Consider the following 15,159-nt stretch of genomic DNA (forward strand, 5'->3'; position numbering starts at 1 on the left):
CAGGGAGATGGGGGGGGCATGAGCAGAAGGTAATTCCTACAACAACAAAAAATGAAAAAAGAATGACCCACCAGGCCAAACAGCTTAAACTGAAACAAAGGTTTATTAGTCGAAACAACGACAACAGCATGACGTTGTGAGCAGAAGCCTGAACTAATGCCATTCTACCTTCTGTGTGGAACGTTATTGTTACATTCCAACTTTAAGGGGGGGGACAAGCGTGTGTATTAGCATATAAATCCTGTCCTCACAGGCGCCTCAATTCTTAAATAAACCGGTAGCTGCTATTCAGTCTGGCAAGCCTCATGCGGTTATGAAAATTAGCTCTGTGCATTGAGACGAGCTGAACAATAGAGGGGGTGGCTACAGCCACCATAGAAAAAGTATGAGACACAAGGTTGTATGTATATTAGAAACATTTAATACAAATGTAGTACTATTTTAGGATCATTGATTACAATTATGTCACGTTTCTGTCAGTTTCTAACAATAGTTTTTGAGGTAAACTGATCCCAGTTTAGCATTGCTATTTCAAGAAACTCTTTATGAATACAGGCACTGGCCATGTTTCCTCCTGCTTTGTGCAGGGGCCAAGGGGCCAGGTCTCAGAGGTGGGACTCTGGCCTGGTCCTGAATGGGTTAATAAGGGCTGGGCAGGCTGAATAGAGATGAGCTCACACACCCACTGACAGGTGACTGACAGATACTGTCTTTCTCTGACATCTGCTACAACGCAAGATGTGACCTAAGCAGGGAGAAGACGACAATGGGAGTGTGTGTGCGGGCGTGTGCCTGTCTGTGTAATTGTGTCTGTGCACGTGAATGTGCCTGTACATGCTTCTAAACAAGCATTTGGACGAGCAAATACAATTTGTTTCCATGTGTAAGAACTTTCTAACTCATAAAATCCCATTACACAATGGAAAGAATTAAGTGAACATAAAAGCCCTTTCCTCACCTACTCAAATCCAGAACTGTTGCGTTTGTTTGTTCAGAGTAAAAGTATACGAGCCGACAAGACAGGAGGAGGCTTGGAAGGGAAATTATCTCACTGGAGCTCAGTGGATATGACCTTCTGACCTCCTCCTCCTGACCACAACCGGCTACCGTTTTTTTCCCCCTTTCTTTCTTTGACCAAAGCCCGCCCCCATCACTACAGCACTTTTATAGCCACGTTTACGTTTGAATATTAAAGGGTTATGATTCTTTGGGCTACGTAACGCATGGAAACCTGGGCTTTTCCTCTGTGAGCGACTGAGGTGTCCTTACCTTGCCGAAAGCCCCGCCTCCCGCGCCGGAGCTGAAGAAGCCGCTGAAGCGGCTGGCGGCGCGGTTCTTCCAGCTGTCTGGTCCCGTCCCCACACTGGGCAGGGAACCCCCCATCTGGCCCAGGGTGTCCGCCGGGGACGGGATGTTCGCCTCACCCAGGAACTCTGTCATGTTCTTCCTCCGTCTCGCCTGACCCTGCAATGCAAGAGAGCGGCGAAGGTGAGCGATTTACATGCAAGCCAGGTGGAACTTCAGTGGGAAGAAAAAGGGATTAACAGAAAAAGAAAGAACAATAAGAGATGGAGTGAGGGATGACATCACCTTGAGGGGGGAGTACTTTCCAGTGACACGGATGGAGAGAGACAGAGGAGGAAAGAGACAGATACACAAAGGCAGGATAAACAGGAAGTCAAAGGGGGAATTCGGAGTGAGTGACATCAGCAGGACCGTTAAGGGGATCCTAATGGCTGCAGACACAAACAGGAGAGGGAAGGAATGCCACTTCCTCTGAGCGAACATTCGTTACATCACAAGGAACGCGCGCGGGAGTGGGGGTTAAAGATTGTTCCATCGGGTGGTCAGGGTCTGGCCATTGTTCCACCTCCATTGTTACCCTGTCAGCAGGCCCAGCCGTGCACCGTTGCGCGTGCAATCTCAATCGCCTTTTTTTTTTTTTTTTTACGAGCGCCAGGGCAAAGCAAACAAACAAGGAGCTACCTCAGTATCTGAGGAAGCAGTTGTTTTTGCCATCGGAGTGTCAGTGCCGAGGAATCTACTGACTACTGGTGAGGAGTCAACAACAGTCTCTGCCCCCCACCAACGCCACCCCACTTTGTAACAGTGACAGAGAACACACATTCCAGGTCACTGACTGTTGTCCAAATCTATTTCAAGGGGATATTCTTGTTCTTTTGCCGGTAATGTCCAGTTTCACACCGCACACCGTCATGCAATCAAGATTTAAGGACACATATTGGCATAATAGAACACACAATGCGTTACCAAGTCCCTGAATTCTTTAATGGGAATACATCAACAAGCAGACTAAGCATAAACAGTGTGGAACTTGGTGAGGCCATACAGTATGTCCACAAAACCTCAATTGAATACTGTGTGCTGAGTGTATAGCATAGCACACACAACCCAGTGTACGAAAAGCAACATAAATATTGTACATAGTTCCAGGAAATTTTGTTCTACATTACACAGACCCCCCTTTTGGTCCCTTTTTTGGGAAGACTCTCGAAACCACTCAACGAGAGTAATGGCACACAAATGGTTTATGCTGGGTCAGACAAGAAGACAAGAATTCTGAGTGGAGGTTCTGAAACATTTCAAACAACTCAACTGCCTTTAATCTCTCTTAAATATGCATAAGAGAGAGCAGAGGGATTTTGTATATAGCTTTTAAAACAAAACTGAGAAATCAACAGAGGGAAATGGAAAGCAGTGCAATTCTGTCTTCCATATTTAGAATTGCTTCATTAAGGGGGAAACATGCCAGTTGAGGGCATTTCTGGGGGATCTTGCGACAGGAAAAACACTTTCAGGATCCCGGGACAGTCAGAGGGACTCTGGACCCTTTGCGACTGACAAATAAAGCGCAAACTAACAGTATGCTAGTTCTACAGTATGGATTGGTGAGGGTGAGCAGTTTGGAATGTTTACTTTTAAATCATTTAAAACATTGCATGATACAATAGACAATACATCTTTTATATATTAAAGAAGAAGATATTTTGCAGCCGATATATAATATGTTTCACAAGATCACCGTTCACCAGGTTCACTGCTAAACAAGCTGACAAAAGTCCTGGAAACTCCACATGCCCATGTTTACCCTAAAAAAACTATATTGGAAAACCGAATTCTCAAAGACAAACACAAGCAAAAATGGTGTACAATTATACGGCTCATAATATAAATACAGAATAGAGCCACGAGTTAACAGTACTTACCATTGAAGCCAGCGGCATGTCAAAGCTAACAAAAACCATCCTAATCCTTCAATTGGATTCATGGACAGCAGCCCATACTGGTGCCAGCTGCTGTGCTCTCTCAACTTCTAGCCTCCCCGTTCGCCCTCCACCATACAATACACACAAACACGCTATATTTGCATGTCCGCAGTGTCGACAGCTGTGAGAATCTGGGGTTATTGTCCATCAAGAAACTTCTTTTGAACTTGAAAATGTCCCGGTCCTGACTCGCAACAGTTTTTGACTGTCTGCCACACTTACTAGGCCCGATGTATCCCTCTGTCTCTGACTACACCCTGGTCACAGAGAGTCTCTTTGAACTGGGAGGTATCTCTTCTTGCCCTGTCCCACTGTCCAAACAGTGAGAGGTGAAGTCTACTCGCAGAGCGGTCCAGCCTTGCTGCATTTCCCTCAGACACTGGCCTGATGTCATAGCAACCAGGAGGATCCTGTCCCATTGTGTTTGGCAGGAAAGAGAAGGCGGAGCCACAGGGGAAAAGGGGGGCTTCGTCTCAATATTAGGAGGTGGGTAGAGAAGAAGGAAAAAAAGAAGAAAAAAAGGAAAAAGGTGTCTCCCCTTTTGTTAAGTGGCATTGGACGCCCCGTTTCCTTATACGGGCTCCTTCACCAACAACACGTGATACAGACCCCATCAGCCACGGCTGTCACAAACTAATTCCCACACAAAATTGTTTCCATTTACTATAAACCCCTTAAGTTCTGTCCAAATTGGACAACTGGGAATGGGAATTTTGCAAACTGCGGATGGCAATTTCCTCCTTCTGCTCTAAGCGAAAGCACAACTTTTCACTCAGTGCCACTTGCTGTCAAACTGTCAAAACTGGACATCTGGCTGCCAGACCGGTTATTGTTCTTTCAGTAAAAGCAAAACTTTTCACTCAGTTTCACTTTTGCCACTTATAATTTTGTATCTTATATCAGAGGAGTTATTTCAAGTCACATCAAGTCACGTAGCTTTCTAATTAATGTTTCCTCTATACCCAGGGAATTTCAGATGACAAATTACTATTGAAAATGCATGTTATGACTTGAAATTGGATTTACGGTACAGGGTTTAGTTATTATTGGGAGGCTCTCCCATTACTGTATGAGTGTATGCAGTCTGTATTCAATCACTGTTTTGCCCAGAAACAAGGCCCTTCTGGCTGACCACAACAAGGAACAAGCGGGCCAATAATCTCCTAACGGGAAATTCTCTTTGTTGACTTGCTTGTTCCAATACTTTAGGTAGGCTGCTCACGCTCAGATAAGATCAAGCATGCACCACCCATAAAATTTAGAGTGTAGAGACGCAGACATTTGCAAAAACACGCAACTGAATGTAATCTAGGGCGGCCATACTTCTGCAGGAAGCAATTCTTGTTCTTATCTAAAATATGACCAACTTCTGAAAAGTAGCAGCAAACCTCAAGAGCACGGACTAATATAGCCCTCATCTGGCTAGGCAAACACTAATCATGTTCACAATGTTTCAGGAGTTTCTCCTTTGTAGAGCGGTCAGTCTGTGGTAGTTGCTATGGCTGCAACTATCCATTATCTTCTTAGCCATTATTCGATTGATTACTTTTTCAATTAAAAAGAATAATCAATTGTGTTTTTTTATAATTTGATTAATTAAAAACAATTCATAGAAAAATATTTGTCCCACCCAAATTATTTGTTTTCTTAAAAAAAAAGTAAATAAAATCGATTAGTATGTGTTTTTCTTCAACAGGGGGTCCGGGACCCCTAGGGGGTCCCCAGAGTTACTACAGGGGGTCCTCCAAATCTTTGAGTGATAGAAACTTTTTTTCTCCTTTTTAATATTAACCACTTGAACCCTAAAATAGCAGATGTACAAGCTCACAAGGCCTCGCGCTGCGAGGTGTTGTGAGCTTGTAGATCAGCTATTTTTGGCAAAGAGCTTTGGTGTAGAGGGGGAAAAGAGTAGACTAAGTACAGAGTGAAAGGTCAAGTTTATTAAGTATTGACAGTTCAAGTGGTAAAATATCTGAAAACACAAATTTACATGAATCCAAAATACACCGATGATTGTGCTGTCAAACAATGAAACTATAATGGAATCTATGAACAGGTTCTGGGGGTCCCTGCTTCATCTCTCTCTCAACTAAGGGGTCCTTGGCCTGAAAACGTTGAAGACCCCTGAATTAAATAGATTAGTTAAGATTAAATGTGTCACCCCAAGCAGTGGCTCAAGAGACCCTGACCTCTTTTAGTGGATCTGACAGCTCTGGGAACTCAGTGGGGCTGGAGGAGGGGGCCCAGTCAGGTTAATGATATCAAGTCCTGTGTTCACAGCCTTATCTCATCACTGCCTTTTGTGGCTTTAACCTTGGCTTGGAAGCACAGGGTGACAGACCCCCCCTAAAGGGGAAGGGATTGCATTAAAAACCAAGTCGTCTCGCACGCACGCACGCACACACGCACGCACGCACGCACGCACGCACACACGCACACACACACACACACAGAGAGAGAGAGCAGCACCAATACCTTAAAACCCTTTGTTTATACTCGTCACCTGATAACGATTCCCCTTGATCAGGGGAGTTGATTAATGTTGGGAAAGGACTTCCTGAAAGCATGGCTACTCCACACAAAAAAAAAAAGGATATTCCTTGAGTGCTGGCGACTACTTCTTTCTCATACTTCATACTCCACACTCACACATACAGACAGACAGGTGACAGATTAAAGGGAGAACAAATAAACAAAAGGCTTTTTCATGATTAACTGAACAAGCTTTTTATGATCCCATTATGACATAATAAGCATTGAAAAGTATGGAAATGGAACACAGTGGTTCTCAACCTGTGGGTCAGATGATTAACTTTATGTGCACATTTTAACATTGTTTTCTCAACAGTAAACAAACCAACATAAAGTTTAAGTGTATAGAGCGTATCTGCACATTTCCAAAGTGACAATTTAAGGACTTTTAATATCTATAAAATTAAACATTTGCCAGATTGTCAAATATTAGAGACAGAAATTGTGAAAATAGCCGATCTACATGCTCACAACACCTCACGTTGCGAGGCGTTGTGATCATGTAGATCTGCTATTTTCACAATAGAACCATTATATACAAAATGTAATGCCTCAACTCTTAGTGCTCGTCAGGGTGGGGGGGGGACCCAGTTAAAATATGATTATTTAGGTGGTCGCTGCTTGAAAAGGTTGAGAACCACTGTTCTAACATATAGTTGCTCCACAACTTCTTAGACCCCATACCCTGACCCCACCAGCCACGGCTGTCACAAACTCATTCCCACACTAAATTGTTTCCATTTACTATAAACCCCTTCGGTTATGTGACTTCTGTCCAAACTGGACAATTGAGAATGGGAATTTTGCAAAACTGCGGATGGCTATTTCCTCGTTCTACTCTAAGCGAAAGCAAAACTTTTCACTCAGTGTCACTTACTAATCTAGTTGAGGTAGAACTGGGATTTACAGTTTCAGTTTCACCGCCCCCACACACACACACCAACACTGGCTTTTAGTGTCATTTGTCACTTGTGACATACACACGCACGCACGGCACGCCAGTGACCGGGAAATGTGAATAAATTGCAACCCTTGATGGTCAGCCAGCATACTGCACGTTTCAAGGCCATTTCCATACCACTGGCCGTGCTCCAGTAATCAAGGCCTGTCTACTAAAACACTGCAACAGTTGAACAAATAGAGGCTTTCAGCCCTGAGGGGAGACAATGCTCTCGTCACTTAACGGGACCCTAAACATGTAAGCACTGGACGAAAAGTATACCACCAGCTACCAGCATAACCCTACTATGTCCAATACAAGCTCAACCACCCCCACCACAGACCCTCATGGAACCCATTGAACAGCTAAAGTTTCCACTATTGAGGTGCATCATACAGCAGAAGGTCTTCACTAGTCAGTGCCACCAGTTTGAACCAAGCATAACACCTATTAAGTGCTGACACCAACAGAAGCTGTGAATATCAAGTTTTAATTGAATGAATCCCGAGTAATGGAAATGTCATCTCACCCAACCACTGGACAGGGGTCTCGGGCAAGGAGCTGCCTCTGGAATCTCTGAGTCCACATGAAGGAGGTCCCAGCTACGCCAGGACGAGAGGCGCCCGAAACGCACCATTATTATTATTATTACTACTTTACAAAATCCACAATCCTCAGACAGGAACACTCGTGTTAAATCCAAAAAGTCAAGGAGATTCCATTTTTCCAGGGAAGCCGGGGACGTTTTGCATGATAAGAGGAAAGAAAGCGCAGAAGCCCGGTGAAGCGTGTGCCCCAGGTAGATCCTTTCCCCTGCTACACGTCAGCGGCGTGTGCCTCAAAGCGACTATTGGGTCCTGCAGGTTGCACTCTGGTCACACACAGCGTCATAAAACAATTATGACACTGCGTGGGTAATCCAAGCTCCGTCAATCTTCACCTAAACTAAAGCACTGTGGGAGGTTCACCGTCTAGCAGGCACACACTGACACACACAGACAGACAAGAGAGTCAAATAGGCCACATCACTCTCTGTCACACACACACCTACTGCCATGGATACACACCTTGAAGGCTTTCTCAAAGACAATACGTGCTCCTTGCTCCGCCTACTCCCTGTGGGAAAGGAATATTACAGCCTCGCTCTCTCCACCCCCGACGACTTGACAAACACAGTCTGTAAAACACCTCGGTGTTCATTTAAATCATAGAGTGGAGAAATGTAACCCGTAAGAGATAATTTGCATACATTTTGTATGCTCTCTGGGTCAATAATGGATAAATTAACACTATGTTTGTGGATTTAAGTCACCTTAAATCCACAAACACTTTACACACGCTTATTCTGAACCGGCTGGAGTTACGCATCACAAATGAGAAAAAAATATTTTGGCATATTGACACCACTGCATTAACTTACAGTTGATTAGTAAAATCCGGAGTATTCGTTTAACTCTGAGAGTGTAAACAATGACCCTTACAAGTCTATTTAACACATAGTATTAAGACTTAAGTTTTGAAATCAATAGCTTCCTTTTTTGCAGTGAATCCCTTTTGAGTGCTGCTTATTCAGCATTTTTCCTTTCTTAAACTAGACTACTCAGCATTGCAAACCAGTTCTATTTCAATGGCAACTGTATGCACTTTTGTTTTACTATGAGGAACTCATCTGCGTCCCAGATACTTCCTACTCTGATAAACAATCTATACTGATCTCATTATGAGCCTCAATACATGACTTTTATGTGGATTAGATTATCGTCGTTGACACTGCCAATCACCCACAGTGATGGTGTTATCACTTATCACACCCCATCAAAGGCAGCAATGATGACTTTATGTGAAGACACTCCATGCTGCCATTGTCATTCAAAGTGGAGATGTGTTAAATGACAATCGTCCCCATTGTGTCATCACAGAGGTCAGCTAGGCGGTCTTTACATGAGGACGAATTATAGCTAAGATGATAGTTTTTACTAGTGATTCGGCCATTTTGACACGCAGAGCCGCGTTTTCATGACCCAATCCGATACTTTTTTGAATTCGGGTCTGAAAGTGGATTAGTGCGGTTTCGCATCGTTTTTTGCAGCTGTGTAACCAAAGAAAATGACCAAATACGGGAGAATACAATGATAGAACCCCCTCTCCCTCCCCCCGCCTCCACCCAAATGCACAGGAGAATTGAATTTTGTAGCCAAGTGACAGTCATCCAGTTCAGCGTATTTCGCCAGTGTAACAAATGGGACTGTCAAAAAAAGAAGGAAACCAAACTTCCTTTCTCTAAACGAAGTGTTGAATGCACTGTAGACGTCTACAATGAAAGCACACAGTCAATACGAATACAATATCACTGACCAAGGTTTCTATTCCGTTGTTTTTTGGAGAAGATGTATATTAAAGGGCCTATGTTTTGGGCAAAGACAAGCTGAGATATGAATCAATTTCCCACATTTATAGTTCTATTTACTTTATTGTATCTTAAATCTTATTTCATACTCTTTTCTCTGATCCGCTCTCTGAGAGCAATTCATCAAGTCGAATGCCTTGTATGTAGGGCTGTCACGATAATGACATTTTACATGACGATTAATTGTCACTCAAATAATTGCGATTAACAATTTAATTGTGTTTTTGTCGTTGACAATTACATTTCTGTTTGGCTTTTAGGCTTTGAAGTTGCACATGGCAATTATGAGTTTATGACACATAACCTAAATATACAAAGAAATTACAACGCATTGCGACGCATTGTGAGCTTGTAGATCTGCTATTTCCACTACTTTTTGAAAGTGTTTGAAACTATATTAACATTTCTCAACATGGAAACGAATTGCGATTAGACGATTATGTAATAATTGTGACAGCCCTACTTGCATGTAAACACACTAGCCCAGTAAACAGATTCTGACCCTGAATTTCCCATGAACGCAGATCTGGGCTGCACACGTCATCTCACGGTGCCTCCAGGCTTCTTGACTCAGTTCTTTCATGCTTTGTTAGTTACTAAACACCTCCGCCACCTCCTCCAGTCTGTTGCATAACGAGGTTCTCACTCCCCAAGGCTATGCCAGCAGACCTCTCAGTTCTCCTTTGTTCCTCTCTCAAGGCTAGGCCACCTTTAGTGTAACATGAAGCTCACAGGGACAGTGACGAGATAGGATTGCTGTGCTTGCGTATGTTCATATTCTATTTGAGTAACATAGCCTCAGATGGCTTGTACCATGTGGGAATACCACACAAAAACACTAGGCAGCAGTTGTCCCTGGAGCATACATGGGCAACTGGCGGCCCGGGGGCCACATGCGGCCCCCATGAACTTGCTTGTTTAATTGACTGGGTTTAGATTGTTTAGCTTATCTAGTTTCTAAATTTGCTACTGTCCTAATGCAATGAATAATAAAGGGGTTAAATTCAGTTTATAAATGTTTTTATGAAAATGTTTTTATTTATTTGTGTGTGTGCGCACGCATGCGTGTGTGTGTGTATGTAATAAACATTGTAAAGTGCTTTGGATAACGGCGCTAGAAAAATGCAGACCATTCACCATTTATGGATGTGTTATATAAAGGAGCAATTAAAAGAGTGCGAAGATCACTTTCGATCCTTACTGGAAATCATAAGTGTCTTGACTGGCAGGCTGGGCTATCTTTATAATTTACTGTAGACCATGTGACCATAAGTATCTATTCTCAAGAAAGCAGAAGCTAAAGTAAGGGCTTGTTGAGCGGTGGTAAACCGCTCCTAAGAGTGGCTGTGCGTGTGTCTGTAGCCACTTTTCCTCAGCGTTTTGCCATACCAATGAGTTTTCCTCAGCGTTTTGCCATACCAATGAGTTTTCCTCAGCGTTTTGCCATAGCAATATGTGTGTGTGCGTAGCCATATTACATCATATTACATCACCAATTACATCCTAGACCTATCTGTAGCCACTTTTCCTCAGCGTTTTGCCATAGCAATGTGTTTTCCTCAGCGTTTTGCCATAGCAATATGTGTGTGTGTGTGTGTGTTTGTAGCCATATTACATCACCAATTACATCCTAGACTTATATCCTAGTCTTTTTCCTCAGCGTTTTGCCATAGCAATGTGTTTACCTCAGCGTTTTGCCATAGCAATGTGTGTGTGTGTAGCCTGTATTACATCACCAATTACCAATTGAAGACGTTATGCAAGCACGACCACCGCTCACTTCACATTGGGTGTGATTTTTATCTTATACCAGTAACTTTAGCTGATGGAAACAATAATCTGTTGATATACACAACTTAATGAAGATCAATCCCTAACTCAGATGTCATTTGGAGATTTGTGTCTATTTCTGTGAGTCAGAAGGCCCCCGGTTCGAACCTCAGATCATCCAGGCTCGATGTAATTTGCCACATACAAATCATGACCTTAAATCAATGCATGTGCACTCACCTTTGATACTATAAAGAGCAGGCACGCGTGCATTTTATGGCGAGTGCCAAAGCCACTGCCATAGAAACCCCAAAAGACTGCAGTCAGCAACCAGAAGGCCAAGCAGAGCCTTTGTCTTGCAGGCTGGTCCCATGGGCTGAAACCCAAATAGGTCAAAGTTCTTCTGCTCTTGGGTCCCCACAAGATGAGAGTAAAAGTTTTAAAATTGTTCAAGCCAAGTGGACGACAATCATGAAATATATAGTTATAGTTATCTTTATAGTTATCGTGTCCAGAGGGAATGCTTTAGTGTGAAAAGTACAAATCACCCTGTATTATCCCAAAACTCAAGACAAAAACCCAAAGCCCTAGACTGAAAGGTTTAGTGTAAGTTCCTGTTCCTGCAATTGGAGCTAAATCATGCATTTACACTTGCATGCAATTTACACTGCCGGCTCTACTCTGTCCCTCCCAAACTCTCAATGGGCACGTCCCGTTTTGGCGACGTAGCGTTAAGGCGACGTAGCGATAAGGCGAAATACAAGCGTACTAACAGCCTTCAGGCAGCAATTAGCGATGGACAACTCTCTCTCTCTCTCTCTCTCTCACACAAATAAAATATATATAGGCTATTAAGCCTACTTGATTCATTTAACAATAAATAGCCCAAGAACACGTGGCCAAATAAAAACATAGCCTCAATAAGCGTCACCGTTTCCACATCAAATAATCTCTCTGTCTCTTTCTTTCAACGGGTCCATAAATATATTTCCTATTCTTATCAGGTTGGAAATGTGAAGCCAAATTAATAAATAACCTAAATAAAAACAATAAAATAATGCACAGGCCTACTCCCAAGTCCCAAATGTTGAATCTAGCATAGGCATATGCGTGTGAGCCATAACTTTATATGCGGTGGCGCATGCTTAACAAGAACAGATCTAACAGGATGCTAGCTTGCAGATCTGTTATTTTTAACCACAGGATACATTTTGCCCTGAAACATAACAGCCGTGCTATAAGGAATCCTATACTGTACTATCAGACAGTAAGCTTGCAAATCAGTTATTCATGTCGTCTTATCGGCAGTACACTTCGCCTTATCGCTACGTCTCCAAAACGGGATTTCCCCACTCTCAATATACAACAAAAGCTATCACCTGCTTTTCATAACAATATTAGCACTAGCTTTATATCCCTGTCGAGTAATTATTCCCAGCTAAGCTCTCATCTCTTCCATTTCTTTCAGGTACAACCCTATGCCTCCACTCAGTTCACCTTGTTTTCCTCACTACCAAGTATGTTGTCATGGGAGGAATTATAGGCCCAATAATAAGTCAGTCAGTTCTTTCCCCTCCTAGATAAACTTTATTTTGCCGCGCTACTCCTCCCATAGTTTTGGTGGCACGCATTAAGTCGCACATAAGCCATATGTCAAATCGACCGGCTTCATCGGGAATCGATTCCTTGCATTTTGCTAAGAGATATTTTAATTCATATAAAATCTGTGAATACATTTTCTCCATTGACTTTACTTAAAAAAATTACTTTCCCCAAATATGGAGATGACTGACATCATAGACCAAATGAGACAGACACAGTATGTCCATATATCGGCATTCCAAGATATGGGCTTAATATTGATGACATTAGGGATCTCCATATATGAGCATAAAAGGGACAAAGACTGACACAGAGATCTCCATATATGGCCATTAATGTATTAGCCCATTGACTTGAATGGAGAGAATTCAATGGTAAGATGAAATTCATTTGATTAATTGAATTTATTTATTTCGTTTTTCTCTTTCTAGGAAGAGAATGACTATGCTTCCCTCTAAAGTCTAGGAGCTGTGTGGGTGGGCAGGAAGGTGGGAGAGTATGTTTATTGCGACCGTCAGGTCGCATTTACTACCAAAACCTCCACCGGCTGTCCGTCAGTGAGTCAGTCCGTCACACTTTTGCCCTGCTCATATCTCCACAACCGTTGCCCCCATCCATGCCAAATTTTGCACACACACTCCTTACCTGCCAAATGTGCAAAAATGACCAAATGACCACCCCAACGGGGCTGCTCACGGGGAATTCCCGGGGACCACCCACTCCTGCTGCTCCAGAACGGATGCAAAAGTGGTGACGCCCCCAGTGGAGGACCCCCTACACTGCAGCTCACATAAAATGCTATTTGTCCGCCAAAGGCAACGCGGACACCCCACCCCTCATTTAGGAAGCAATGGCAGTTACAGCCCTCTTTGTGTATACATGTGACCTGACGGTCGCTTATCTCCCGATTAGGGAGTCTTACTGGTTCTTATCTGTATTTGTGTTGTTTAAGGAAAACAAAACAAAACAAAACAAAAAGCTGTCTCTGATACTCAGATACTTTGTATGCTTGATTGCATTGTCCTCTGCTGACAACATCAAACCCAACAAAAACTGACACAAAAGTCCACAGTTTTGTTTTGTCTGCCTGATCTCCAACATACACTGACCTTCATCAGGGATGTGCATGGCACATTACTGCCCCCCTGAGGTCAGCACAGAGAGCTGCTGCTTGCAGAGTACAATGACACTAGTACTGTATAGTACACATACGCACTTTTCTTTTTACCCTGAAAATGTCCTCTGGAACAAACGTTTTGGTGAGTGATTTTAATGTGACTAATACAATCGGAGCGGTAGAAGGTAAGCGATGAGTGTGCTGTGTGTGCTTTGTTACTTGACCACAGATGGATGGAAAAGGCCGTAACACCAACCTCATCTCTGAAACCTCTACCCGTTTCCAAGCCCAAGGCAATAGTGACGTCAGAGCTACGTTGACAGTATGCACATGCATGCTGCATGCATGACGCGCGCGCGCACGCACGCCGCGCACGCACGCACACACACACACACACACACACACACACACACACACACACACACACACACACACACACACACACACACACACACACACACACACACACACACACACACACACACACACACACACACACACACACACACACACACACACACAGTACTGTTAAGTGGGTCTAGACTCGCCTCAAGGGAGGATTACACCCATTCCCTTGTTTTCACTATGCAAAAGCGACAGGGCAAGCCCACACACGTCAATTATCTAGACTTGACTTGAGTCACTACTGATGTCTGGCTGGGAATGGGTAACATAGTCTGTACTATATACTGTATGGTCAACAAAAATGTATATACGTTGCTTAGCTGTCATAAAGAGATATGAAAGTCAAATAAATCTCTTGTGGCAGGTATACGTGCCAGTCCATGGATGGACTATGGCTAAAAGACAAAAGCTCCATTATTTCTATCAACTGCAACACAGCACAACATTACCCATTTAGGCCTAGAATTATTGAATGCTTTAACTATTGAAAAATAGCAGATATACAAGCTCTCTGTGCCGTGCTGCGAGCTTGTAGATCTGCTATTTTTAAAGAATTGTGAAAATTATAATTTTGACCCGATTCTATAAGTGTCTTTTGAATCCTTCTAAGGTTTTTGGAAAAAACTATGTTTCTATGTCAGCAATCTGGCCAGCCATCGTCAAAGAAAAGGTCCTTTTCACTTCAACTGGAGCTCAGTTAGTCTGTTCTTGAGAGAAACCTTTTCACATGAAGGACCCCCAAAATGATGTGTATTTGGCCACAGACCCCCATCTCAAAATATTTAATTCCAGGGACCCCCCCAGATGCTAAATTTGAGTTACAAACGTTCGCTTAAAAATACATATATTCAAAGATTTTCACACATTTTCACGACTTTTCAAAAATAGCAGATCTACAAGCTTGCAGCGCGGCACAATTCAATAATCCTAGGCCTAAATGGGTTAATTCACATATATCGGGACAAAGTGAACCCGGTGACTCTCTGTCCTAGTTCTGAGCTGCTCTTACACAGCAGCCAAGCAGACGGGAGTCGCACAGCCAGGCTCTCTCTCAGCACTTTCCCTCTGTGCCAAAGCAACCACTTCCTATAGTCACAGG

General features: G+C 43.1%; 1 protein-coding gene across 4 annotated transcripts in view; it reads right to left on the reverse strand.

Annotated features, from left to right (window-relative positions):
• plekhg5b (pleckstrin homology domain containing, family G (with RhoGef domain) member 5b) overlaps positions 1-15,159 on the reverse strand; it is a gene marked incomplete at its 3' end in the record, with an annotated part of 54,811 nt that overhangs the window by 15,213 nt on the left and 24,439 nt on the right. For 3 of the 4 annotated variants that reach the window (XM_080732418.1, XM_080732417.1, XM_080732419.1), the window contains exon 8: positions 1,270-1,464. In XM_080732418.1, coding sequence (XP_080588544.1) covers positions 1,270-1,464 — 195 coding nt within the window. Of the gene's footprint in view, positions 1-1,269; positions 1,465-3,227; positions 3,638-15,159 lie in introns of those variants that run through there. The other variant, XM_080732420.1, reaches the window with a different exon arrangement.

The sequence above is a fragment of the Nannobrachium achirus genome (assembly GCF_963921795.1).
Source record: "Nannobrachium achirus genome assembly, chromosome: 9".
NCBI lineage: Eukaryota > Metazoa > Chordata > Actinopteri > Myctophiformes > Myctophidae > Nannobrachium > Nannobrachium achirus.